Genomic DNA, 13,013 nt, shown 5'->3' with positions numbered 1-13,013 from the left:
AGTAAATGGTTTTGATAATTCGACAACTGTCTCGTTGGTATACATATTTCAGGCAAATAAGGACGCATAATTATATTATATCTTGTACACGACTGCTAAAATATTTGTCCATCATTCCCAATGCGGAGAGGCCATCACATGTAGCGAGACAGGGTGGTTTTGATACTGTTACAGTATCGTCGGGATGTCTGCGCTAATCAAGCTTTAATAGGTGTATGTGCGGTCGCTGACTGTGACGACTGACGACTGACGAGTGATGGATGATTACGTCTTCATCCCGGAGTCTCCCGACTCCCACTGTCTCCGCGATTCGCTACTAGCGAGACGAGGTGCTCTTGATACTTTGATGTGTTAGTTATTTTATTAAATTATTGGTGTTATTTATAAAATAGTTTGAAAGTTGAAAATACTTTGAAAGATATATTTCGGAAGGTAAAATGCTATGTTTTTAGCAAATATAAATTACTTTAAATATAAGGACTACTTACTCTGTTAGGTAATCTAAACATGAACTTTAAATATCAATATTATTATAATAAAGTTATGGATCTACCTAAACCACATTAGAATGTCTCATATTAATAAAAGTTCATAAACATAATGAAGCAAATTATTATTATTATTTAAGGATTTATATTTATAAAAAAGTAAAATCATCTCAAGATCGGTGCATCCGATTCGGAGCTAACTTGTGTCATTCACCGTGTTGTTACAGGTCGGCTGACGGACAAAAAAACTCTTTCAAATGTAAATCGGCCCAAACCGACAAAGCAAATTGTCACAAATAAACACAGATACATTCGGTTTTTTGTGAAAGTCCACAAAAACCGGCGCATCGGTAAAGGGTCAGGCTCCAATCAATCTAAGATAAAAATTTCTTTTATTGATTTTTTGTTCATGATTTTTTGTTCATACAGATTGTTATCCGTGAGAATATAGATCATGTTCACGATGTTATTTTTAGCGGCCGATTATGAGCAGTCGTTATTCAAATTGTATGCGATGTCTGAAGCAGCTCTGTTCTGAATGATCAGTTCGCTTTATGGGTCTGCCGAACGCATTTAAATTAATTCTGACCTGGGCCTCTATCATGAGCTCTTAAATCCATTCTCTTTACGTCCTTATACTGACTTTATAAGGACGTAAAGTGAATGGATTTAAGAGCTCATGATAGAGGCCCTGCGCAGTTTAATGCAGATGTTTAAGGGCCACTTGCAAGGATATTTAAGCTTACACCTAAAAACTCTGGGTTAAATAAAATATCATAATATTTTTCGTTCTTCGTTCTTATTAAAGAGGTGTACACTCTACACTATACAATCAGGTGTCAAATTAATTAAAAATATTAATTACCATACCCTCCCTTTATCAATACCTACCTGTTTCTAGCGACACAACGTTCCTTATTCAAATTGATTGATGCTCGAAATAAAACAAAAATCCGGAATAAATTAATCCAAATATTGATTTAACCCTTGACGGAAGCAGGTGGAAGAGCACGCGCCGGTTGAAATCACTGAGCGTCCCTAACTATGAAATTAAATGATAATCACCATTTTTTATATTTGAGTAAAGATTTTAATAAGTGCATCTTGAGTACTCCAGATTTCACCAACCTTTGGATAATTATCCAAATTGAATTATAATTCAAAGAAATTTTACATTGATTTTTATTTTTTTGTACTTACAGTTTTATTAGGTAGGCGCTTCGGTAGGCGAGAATATAAATATATTTTTTTCAACATTTTAATTAGATTTTCTTGTGAGGATTAAAAAAGAAATTATAATAATATTCAACTCAGCAGTCAGCTGTTGATACCTACTTGAGTCTTGACGTTGATGCGAAACTGGTTTATCGATACTATTTTTTTATGAAAAAGGAGGCAAATAAGCAAGTGGGTCACCTGATGGAAAGCAGTTTCCGTCGCCCCTGGACACTCGCAGCATCAGAGAGCTGCAGGTGCGTTGCCGGCTTTTTAAGAAGGAACAGGGTAATAGGGGGGGGATGGGTAGGGAAGGGAATAGGGCAGGTGATTGGGCCTCCGGTAAACTCACTCACAACTCACACAACTCACAAACAACGCAAGCGCTGTTTCACGCCGGTTTTTTGTGAGTATTTCTCCGGTCGAGCCAGCCCATTCGTGCCGAAGCATGGCTCTCCCACGGTAAATATAATAGTTATGTATAATTTTTATTTTATTGACTCTATCAATAAGAAATTATAGCGTTTTCAAGATGTTGGTGTGTATTTTTTTTACTTGGCATTCCAATAAAAATAATGTAAAATATTAACCCAATAGTTGAGTATCCCTGTCTTAACGTGGTCATCACTCAAGTTAACGGCTAGCACGAGAGGGTTGAGCCGGGAGTCACGGTCTCACCGATGTTACGGCAGATACTGGCCAAGAACTTTTTTGGGCAGATGTGCGCAACCTTTAATTTCACCGTATCAAAACATTAGACCCCGAGCAATCCGATGGAATGAAATGGATCAAAAGATAGATACGCACTATAACTTTAAGTCAAAATAGATTTAATTGTATACGGCCATGTGTGCAGTGCGCCTAATTACATTAAACTAGTCACAAAAAGTTTTTTTTATGAAATAAGGGGGCAAACGAGCACCTGATGGAAGGAACTTCCGTCGCCCACGGACACTCGCAGCATCAGAAGAGCTGCAGGTGCGTTGCCAGCCTTTTAAGGGTTACCCCTATAGGGGAGGGTAGGGAAGGGAAGGGAATAGGGGAGAGTAGGGAAGGGAATTGGGCTCCCGGTAAACTCGCTCACTCGGCGAAACACAGCACAAGCGCTGTTTCACTCCGATTTTCTGTGAGAACGTGGTATTTCTCCGGTTGAACCGGCCCATTCGTGCCGAAGCATGGCTCTCCCACGCATCAGAAATAGAGTATATTTCTGATGGATTATTTTGGTGACTAGTTTTTCAACGAATCGGCACTTTGCAGCTTCATAATATAGTTTTTAGAAAGTGTTCTATACTAGACTTCGTCAAACTTCAGCTAAAATATTTAACCGACGCTTAACATATTCTAACATGTCTTACAACGTTCAATCCTTTAACAAATCGAGCACAATTTGTATGGGCCGTTGCAAAATCCACGATAAGGACAAAAATCCCTATCGTTTGCGTCAAATCTTTAAATAATGGGGTAATTTGTTTGAGTACGGCGTTTTGCATATGAAATCCCGTTCATGCCGCGGGGGACTGATGACTGCTGAACATGAATGAACCGCTCCTAGCTATAGATGACGTCCGGCCACGACACAGGCGAGCCAGCGATTGCGAATGTATGCCTAAACGCAGCGTTGGGAAATGAAAACCATGATTGGCACCATAATAATTATGAAGAGTTTAAGTAAGAAAAAATTACAATTCTGACCAATAATATCTATATATATAAAAATGGATTTTCAATTGTGTTAGTAACGCTGTAACTCGATAACGGCTGAACCGATTTGGCTAATATTGGTTTTAAAACAATCCTGGAAGTCCAGGGAAGGTTTTAAAGTGAGACGACGTTCACCGGGACAGCTAGTTAGAATAATAGATATTATAATATACACCTCTAGAGTCTAGACGTTCGACTTTCATTTTAATTAGAGAGAACTTTTCGTTTCCGCTGTCAGTGCTGTATGGCGTTTCTTTCGATTTAGAGCTAGTCCACTCCAACTTGCAGCATCAGCTTCAACGCGTCGTGGAAATTTCGATGCGACAGCGCGTCGTAAAGAGTATAATTTTTTTTTTAGCATCTTATCGTACAATGTCGTTGTACGATAAGATGCTAAACATCCGCTCATAATCAAGTTTAGTGGCCACGCAGTAATGATAAAGCGTGATTGCAGCTTTCTAACGTTGTTTAAACGGCATGTGTCGGTATGAGTAACTGGTGAGATTTGTACGTGCGAGTTTTATCGGCTCTTCCGACTTCCTTGACAAATCGTAAATAGAGATCTTATGAATAGGTTACAATATGATTAGCCCCGTTACCCCATTAAATAAGAAAATGATAAACAATTAACAATAACCCGTGTAAGAAAATCATTTTTTTAATATAAGTATAACATCAAGGTGACCCAGCAAACTGTATGGCAAAACCATATCTGTACATTGTGGGAATATCCGTGTTCCAGGGCTCCGGAATGAGTACTCATACCGGACTCATCGGACGCTAACACGAGACGTAAATTAAATTGTGGACTGATGTGACAGATGTCAAATCGCTGAAGTTATTTAGAACTACCCACGGAGAAACCCCAAAAATTATTATATTTTATTGTTGTTTTGATTAGTCATTTTCACTGGAAAACTATTATTCTACAACTAGATGACGCCTGCAACTCTGTTGCGCCAAAACTCATTTATCGCGCGGGAACCGTGTACCCGAAAAAAATGTATTTTTTCGGGATAAAAAGTATCTATGTCCTTTACCGGGACTCGAAGTATCTCTATACTAAATTTCATAAAAATGAGCGTGAAAAGGTAAATAATCAGACAGACAAAACAAAAATTATTATAGAGTTTGCTCTGAAAGTAGCAGCGCTTAAAGAGTCACTTTTTTTACATTTATATAGGAAAATTCATGACGTTGGGGGGGCTTGCTCATACAAATTACAAAAAATGGTCTTTTAGCGCTGCTACTTTCACAGTAAATTTTACAAGGAACACATACCTACACATCTTCGAGTATTTTTACTTAGTTTTGTAACCCCCTTTTTTATAAAATAAGGGGGCAAATGAGCAAACGGGTCACCTGATGGAAAACAACTACCGTCGCCCATGGACACTCGAAACATCAGAAGAGCTGCAGATGCGTTGCTGCCTCCGGCAGGCTTTCTTTTGTATAGATCTTGAAGGACTTTCAAACCTTTTAATACGACAGGATTTTTTTTATTTTAAAACTTGTTAGCTGGACAGTGGACTAGACATTGCCCGCGACTTCTTCTACGTCAATTTATATTATTAAGATTGCGATATAAATAGACTAGTTTCTGAATTTAGCACGTGCAAACAAAGAGACTAACTAAAGAACAAAGTACGGTAATAATTTCTTTAGCTTTGTTATAATTTTGTACATGTAGCGACACCTTTGGAACAAACTTAAAACTATTTAAGGGAAGCGTGAGGATAGCTCGCCACGCTGAGCTACGCTTGATACATAGTTTGAGTGGCGAACGACAGATGTCGTTGAGTTCTGGATGTAATATTAGTTCATAGATAAATACACAGATGTCACTCTAAACTATCTATCTATAATATTATAATTCTATCAAACACATAAATTATTTAATATTATTTTATTATTATTAATAACTAAATCAGATTAGAAATATAATTATATCAAATCTAAAAATTAATTTAAAATTTTGTTAGTCTCGGAACTGGAGAAAGACTAAGCCAATTTGGACAATTTTAGTCTTGAATAATTATTGGTGGAAGTCAGGCAAGGTTATAAGGAGGAAAGTGATACGATTAAGAGTGGGTTGCACCAACTTACTTTAACTATAACTTTAACTTTAACCACAACAAAATGTCAAATGAACTGTCAAATCCCCAGTAAAAGTCCATAATGGACGCCATATTTTGACGATAGCTTTAAGTCTTAACCTTAACTAAGTATATTATCAACGCCTCTGGAGCAAATCATCTAGTTTTAAATAGTTTAAATTGAGAAAAAAAAATCACGTAAAAAATTGCCAAAACACACGATCATAGGCAATCATTTACGAACATATCTAGTCTCTACGCATTCGTAATCGCGTAAGCTTGTGCAGTGTGCTGCTATAATTATAATGGCCTACAGCCCCCCCCCCCCCCCCTGCCCCAAAAGGTACGCCCATGCAAGTGATAGTCGGACTCGCGCACTCGACAAGGGTTCCATACCGTTTTAAAGAGCAAAAATAGGCCAAAAATTGTGTTTTTGTATTGGAGGCCCCTTAATTCATAAAGCCCTAAGCGGCCGCATTCGGCCGCGATAACAATAGATAAGCTATTGTGTCTCGTTATTCCACGATCAATGGGTATAATCTGTATATAATATCTCAAAGGTGACTGACTGATTGACATAGTGATCTATCAACGCACAGCCCAAACCGAGTGAAGCCGCGGGCAATATCTCGTTTATTATATTTTTTATTTTTCTTAATAAATAATATTATTAATTATTAAAGTACACGTATAATATAATTGAGGAATGAGATATTGTGAAAAATCACGTTTGTTGTATGGGAGGCGCACGAAGCTAAATTAGCTTCATGGGGAGGCCCACTTTAATATTATATTAATTTGCTTTTATTTAGAATTTGTTGTTAAAGCGAAACAGAAATACATAATCTTGGAAACTTTAGAAGTCTTGCTATAGCGGTTCTTGAGTTACGGCCTGAAGACAGACAGACGGACAGACAACGAAGTCTAGGGTCCCGTTTTTACCCCTTGGGTATGGAACCCTAAAAATTATACGTAGAACTGTTAGATTGCTATGATCGTCATTAAAATATATATTGAATAATATTCTTATAATTCCTATTTCTTTTTACTTGATAAGTAATTACATAAACCTATATCTTTTTATATATAAAAATGGATTTTCAAATGTGTTAGTCGCGCTAAAACTCGAAAACGGCTGAACGGATTGGGCTGATTTTAGTCTTAAAATATTCGTAGAAGTCCAGGGAAGGTTTTAAAGTGACACGAAGTTCACCGGGATAGCTAGTCTTATATAAGTATAAAAATGGATTTTCAAATGTGTTAGTCGCGGTAAAACTCGAAAACGGCTGAACGTAGTGGGCTGATTTTAGTCTTAAAATATTCGTAGAAGTCCAGGGAAGGTTTTAAAGTGACACGAAGTTCACCGGGACGGCTAGTCTTATATATAAAAATGGATTTAAACGACAACCTACAACCGCCAAGTCGCTGATTATCTCGATTCAGTTTGCTGTGAATTGATCCTTAAACTTGTTATGTGAAATCAAACATCTACATTAAATAGCGGTCCCCCGACACACCTTAACAAAAATTATGGACTAAATATATACTTTACACAAGTTAGGAATTATTTGAACTTAAAGGCAGTTAATATTATTTCATTACTTTTTAAAGTTGTTTGGCGGGGATTTTTTTAAATTTCTTAATTTAATTTTATTTCATTCTTTTTAACTTGTGTTGGTTATATATAATTCCTATCAACACAATTGTGTTGATAGGAATTATATATAATTCCTATCAACACAATCATATTCTCGTGATCACCATATTCTATCAATGTCTTTTTCGATGAGGCCGTTAATATGAGCGCAAACATGAAACCTCCACTTTGGGTTCATACGAAGCCCGGTTCCTATAGAATCCAGGTGATGCTGCAGCAGCAGCATGTAAATATTTACTGGTTATCTACTTCTTACTGGTTGTCGCAATTAAAATGAGCCCAAACACGAAACCTCTGCTCTAAGTTGGCGAGGAGTTGGATATCCTATTGATTACCAGGTGATGCTGCAGCACCAGGTCAACTTTCCATTATTATGTGTATACGTATATACGTATACACATAATAATGGAAAGTTGACCTGGTTCATTCTAGTTCGTGACATTTGTGAATATACAATATTGTATATTCACAAATGTCACGAACTAGAATGAAAAATAAAACCCATCAAACGACTACAAGTTGCCAACGGCCTTTCATGAACCAGATAAACCCTGACTGTTCAGCACTGAACAGGCTGATGATGATTCATATCTAAGAACATTCTCGATCATGTCAGCTTTCAAACAAAAAAAACTAGATCAAAATCAGTCCACCCGTTTGGATGCTACGATGCCACGGACAGATACACACACAGACAAACAGACAGACAGACAGACAGACACGTCAAACTTATAACACTTCGTACTTCTTATAACGTCAAACTTATGTCGGGGGTTAATAACACCCCTCTTTTTTGTCCGCGGTTAAAAATGGATTTTCAAATGTGTTAGTCGCGCTAAAACTCGAAAACGGCTGAACGGGTTGGGCTGATTTTAGTCTTAAAATATTCGTAGAAGTCCAGGAAGGGTTTTAAAGTGACACGAAGTTCACCGGGACAGCTAGTCTTATATATATAAATGGATTTTCAAATGTGTTAGTAGCGCTAAAACTCGAAAACGGCTGAACGGATTGGGCTCATTTTAGTCTTAAAATATTCGTAGAAGTCCAGGGAAGGTTTTAAAGTGACACGAAGTTCACCGGGACAGCTAGTAATATATAAAAATGGATTTCCAATTGTGTTAGTAACGCTATAACGCGATAACGGCTGAACCGATTCTGCTAATTTTAGTCTTAAAATAATCCTTGAAGTCCAGGGAAGGTTTTTAAGTGACACGAAGTTCACCGGGACAGCTAGTAAGGAAATAAAATATTAAACAAAGACTCAAAATTCTCTGATTTAATATTTCACAGGTTAAGACGTTTCCAATATTGAATAACAAAGTCAACGCCTCTCTCTCCAATCATCACGCTGGGTGCATTCGTATTACCTCCGGGTACAATAGGCGTGATGGACGCGTCGATAACTCTCAGACTCTTTACTCCATACACCCGAAGTTTATTATCGACGACAGCCTTTCTATCCGACTTAGGGCCCATCTTACACGACCCTCCGTAATGATAGACTGCTCGTGTATAATGTCTCGCCAAGCAAATGTAATATTCATCAGTGCCCCACGCGTAATCCTTACACGCCGGCAAAGGCTCCTTCACAAAGTAAGCGCCCATAGATTTGAATGCTTCTGTGTTTTCTAAAGATTTTATAAATCTTAGTCCCTTTAAAATAGGCTCCAAATCGGAATCATCTTCGAAGTAATTTGGAAAAATCAAAGGGGGGCCCGAAGGATCGGTGGAATTTAAAAGAATATAACCACGGCTGGAGGGCACCAAGCTAATTGTTCTTGTTTGTAAGCCATTGTAGAAAGGCGATGGAAATATGTCTAAATCTATGAATGTGATGGGTTCTCGTAGGTATTCTCTCCAATCTGAAATTTGCCCGAACTGAAATTCTATATCCGGAGCGACCAAGCTTGGTTTCGTTTTTATAAAGGCAATAGAATTGACCGGACCGTTAGAAGCCAGCGGCCCATTCTTAACTTTCATCTGTTTGTAATCATAAATTAGTTTAAACATCTCCTTGCTAGTTACATTCGTGGCCGTTTTATTCAAGGCTATTATAACACCATTAAATGCTACATGGTCTTGTAAATTTTCACCGACTGCCAAATTTTGTATAACCGGTATTTTGAGGTTATCTAAATGTTTTTTAGGGCCAATACCTGATAACATTAGTAATTTGGGTGACATTACAGCACCGGCGCAAATTATAACTTCCTTTCTTGCTCGTACGGTGTACGTCGTAGTATCGTGTTTGTATTTAACACCAGTTGCTCTTTTATATTTATTTATTAAGATTTTCACCACCTCAGAGTTTGTTTTTACTGCTAGATTGCTTCTTTTATACCTGATAGGACGTATAAACGCCGAATTCGATGAAACTCTCACTCCATTCTTGGCACAAACTTGTGCCTGCATCGTCCCTTCTTGTCTTTCAGCATTATAGTCTCTCAACGGTATTCCAATCTCATTTAATGCTTTTGTCAGCTTAATAGATGTTTTGTCTATGTATGGATATCTACCAACTGTTAGCTCTCCACCTACTCCATGATAAAATGTATTTAATCTTTCGATATTTGAATTATTTTCAGATTTTTTGAAGAATGGTAAAACCTGTAAACATTGAAACATGTAACTATTTAGGTTTTCAACTTAAGAGGATACACCAGGGGCTAGAGAAATGAAAAAAAAGCACGTGTAATATCTATAGCTGTCTCCCTTACCTCAAACCTATACCACAGAACGCGATAGAGACAACTGCAGAAAATCCAGAAAATCAACGATTCGTTGTCCCCTGATTCCTTCTCCAAAACTTAACCGATTTAAGTACTTTTTTCATTAAAGATTAAAAAAAGGCTTGAGCTGTGTTCCTATGTTTTGCTTTTTTTTGTATAATCTAGCCAAATCTGTTTTCTGGACGTTTGAACACGGCGGAAAATCTGGTCATTTTTTTGGGTTTTTGAACGTTTATATCTTATTTAATAATTAAATTATGAAAAAAAAGAAAACATAGGGACATCGTATTAGTGGTCGTAGATATTCAGGAAAAAAATTATAACTCTACTAGCATTATCCAGGGAGGAAACAGGGGACAACGTTTGTATGGAAAAAAGGGCGGTGTGGACTCCTCTTAATGTTATTTAAATAGTTGATTACTAGTTGACGTAGCATAAACGAATTATCCGCAAATTATGTATTTACAGCTATGCTACCAAAAATTTTATAAAAATTTATGAAACTATTGGGTTAAAATCACTGCGAAATTAATAATTTATATTTAATACTTTTATACTATACTTACATAATATATTTAAGATTTTTAATACACATTCATGACCCAGGAACTTTGAAAACTTTTTGTTCAGTCGGCGGGATTCGCACCCGCGACCCCCGGCTTGAGCTACCAAGTACCAGTCAACTAGTATTAAAATAGTTTTATACGTGGGAGAGCCATGCTTCGGCATGAATGGGCCGGCTCGACCGGAGAAATACCACGTTCTCACAGAAAACCGGCGTGAAACAGCGCTTGCGCTGTGTTTCGCCGAGTCAGTGAGTTTACCGGAGGCCCATACCCCTACCCTATTCCCTTTCCTGCCCACCCCTATTCCCTTCCCTTCCCAACCCTACCCTCCCCTATTACCCTATTTCCTCTTATAAGGCCGGCAACGCACCTGGAGCTCTTCTGATGCTGCGAGTGTCCATGGGCGACGGGAGTTGCTTTCCATCAGGTGACCCGTTTGCTCGTTTGCCCCCTTATTTCATTAAAAAAAAAAAAAAAACCAACGGCCCACCAACTGAGCCACAGAGGTCGTCAAACAAATTATTGTGCTTACATCATTATAACTCCAGCCCGAGTTACCAAGATTTGCCCAAGCGTCATAATCAGCCTTAGCGCCACGAATGTAGACCATACCATTAATTGAACTGGAACCTCCCATCATCTTCCCGCTACAATCATATAATTTTTTTATGATTTTATGATTAAAACATTGAAATCCTAAAATATGTTTACTACGAGTATAACGTTTTTGAGCCTTATTAATACTATATCCTCACGAAAATTAGTAGAGGCTGGCTATCACATCTCTGATTAAAAGGCTTTTTACTTTTTACATTATCTACTTATTACAAAGTTGTAAGCAAACTTTTAAGCCCCATAAGGGCACCGGTGATCGCGACAACAATACAATAACAATATATTTCCAAGAATCCGCGATCAAAGGGTTAATGTTGTAATATCAGGCAACCAATATAATTTAGTTACTTACACAGACCAACTGCATGTACCATCAGGATGAGAGAGACAGCTTTTTCCGTTTGGTTGAGTTTTAAAATTCCAGTCAACGTTTGAAGACTGGAGAGGGGGGTTTAGACCAGGCGGCAGGGTCACCTCGGGCTGTTCTGGTCCTGCCTCAAGAAGAAGGACCTGAAAAATGTATAAGCCACAACCATACTAATGAAACTGTACGAAAGTGCAAAAAAACCATACGAAATTGTCCATCTTTTTCTTCTTGACGCATAAATAACGGAAACCCATTTTACGAATTACTATGGGAATACATTATATCCGACAAAGGATTAGTTCACTTACAAAATTTTTCTTTGGTACTATCAGACACGTTGATTCATAGGCGTTATATTGTCTTACCCGGCGACGAATAACATTGAATTGACATATCCCTCTTAAGAGTCCGGGTGCCATCGTAATTCTCATACAAACGTAATACCAAGATCATTTCCCATACTATTTGAGTTATTATTCGGCTTATGTAAATATTTTGTAGTGAATCTTTGTACAGGAACCTAGGTAATTACTATCTCAAGCTGAATAATAACTCAAATATGGTAAATATTCTCGTATGGGAAATGATCTTGGTAATACGGTTGTATGAGAATTTCGATAGCACCCGGAATCTTAAGGCGCTCTGTGATGCCGCAATTTACCGTTTTAGAGTATTATTAACTCATAATTTGAAAGCTACAAAATTATAATAAAAATACAGCAATAATCTTCAGTATAATATGAACGTTCCTTTCATCGTTATTAATTTACTATTTTTGTTTATTAAACTCATGATATCAGTTTCCAAAGTAATACCAATTTATTCAATAATACATTCAGCATCTCCCCAGTAGGTATTTATAAAATAATTATGTTTATTTTTATTTGAAACACACGCCAATAAATCGACAATTTCACTAACTACATAATGTTTGCCGTTTGATTTTTTTTAGGTCAATTTTGAACTAAGATAGGTACTTAAGTAAAAAAAAAAGATTTTAGTGCAATCTCGGCAACGCGGCAAATGTATGGTTAAGGTCGTTTGCTCAGGGGATGGCCTCAAATAACATAATATTACGCTGGTAAATACATACGGTCCATTTTTGGTTCTCAGATAATCTGTTGGCTACGACGCAGCCGGCGGCTCCTGCGCCCACCACTATGAAGTCATACTCCACTCTATCCTCTTCTTTGAAACTCCGATCTCTGCAAATTTTCTTCTCAATAGAGCCTCCATACAGCTGGACCAGTAAGCTTAAGTAGGCGACGCCCACTTGTGTGCATGCAGTGATGTTTGTTTCACTCGGGCAGGCTGTTGACAGGTCTACTGGCTCCCATAGCATTATATCTGTGAATGTATGGAATAAATGGATAATAATAATCAATATAATGCAAGGATACAATATTATAGAGATAATATTAGTCATAAGTTTTTTAGAATGCATCGTGACTCATGATGCATTCTAAAAAAGAGAAAAAAGCTTAGTTAAAAAAATAATAGAATTTGACGCTAGGAATATTATAAGCATATCGTAAGCATTGTTTGTTAAAATAAATAATTTCACGTTTATCGCTTT

General features: G+C 37.3%; 1 protein-coding gene across 1 annotated transcript; it reads right to left on the bottom strand.

Moving 5' to 3' along the window:
* Window positions 1–8,444: 8,444 nt before the first annotated feature.
* Window positions 8,445–12,779, bottom strand: LOC121729069 (glucose dehydrogenase [FAD, quinone]-like). The gene is made up of 4 exons (XM_042117458.1): window positions 12,531–12,779; window positions 11,423–11,580; window positions 10,988–11,102; window positions 8,445–9,767 (listed from the first exon to the last, which is right to left on the bottom strand). Exons 1-4 carry the CDS (start codon window positions 12,777–12,779, stop codon window positions 8,445–8,447), a joined length of 1,845 nt encoding a protein of 614 aa, XP_041973392.1.
* Window positions 12,780–13,013: the final 234 nt, after the last annotated feature.

This window comes from Aricia agestis, chromosome 7, assembly GCF_905147365.1.
Source record: "Aricia agestis chromosome 7, ilAriAges1.1, whole genome shotgun sequence".
NCBI lineage: Eukaryota > Metazoa > Arthropoda > Insecta > Lepidoptera > Lycaenidae > Aricia > Aricia agestis.
Note: the sequence above shows the minus strand (reverse complement) of the source record. Positions and strands in the feature narration are given on the sequence as shown.

Excerpts from the sequence above, each read along its gene's own strand:
- LOC121729069 (XM_042117458.1), bottom strand. The coding sequence starts at position 12,779 with ATGCTATGGGAGCCAGTAGACCTGTCAACAGCCTGCCCGAGTGAAACA. Across the intron at positions 11,103-11,422 it reads GGTACATGCAGTTGGTCTGT|CGGGAAGATGATGGGAGGTT; the intron begins GTAAGTAACTAA and ends ATATGATTGTAG. Across the intron at positions 9,768-10,987 it reads CGGGCTGGAGTTATAATGAT|GTTTTACCATTCTTCAAAAA; the intron begins GTAAGCACAATA and ends CAATGTTTACAG.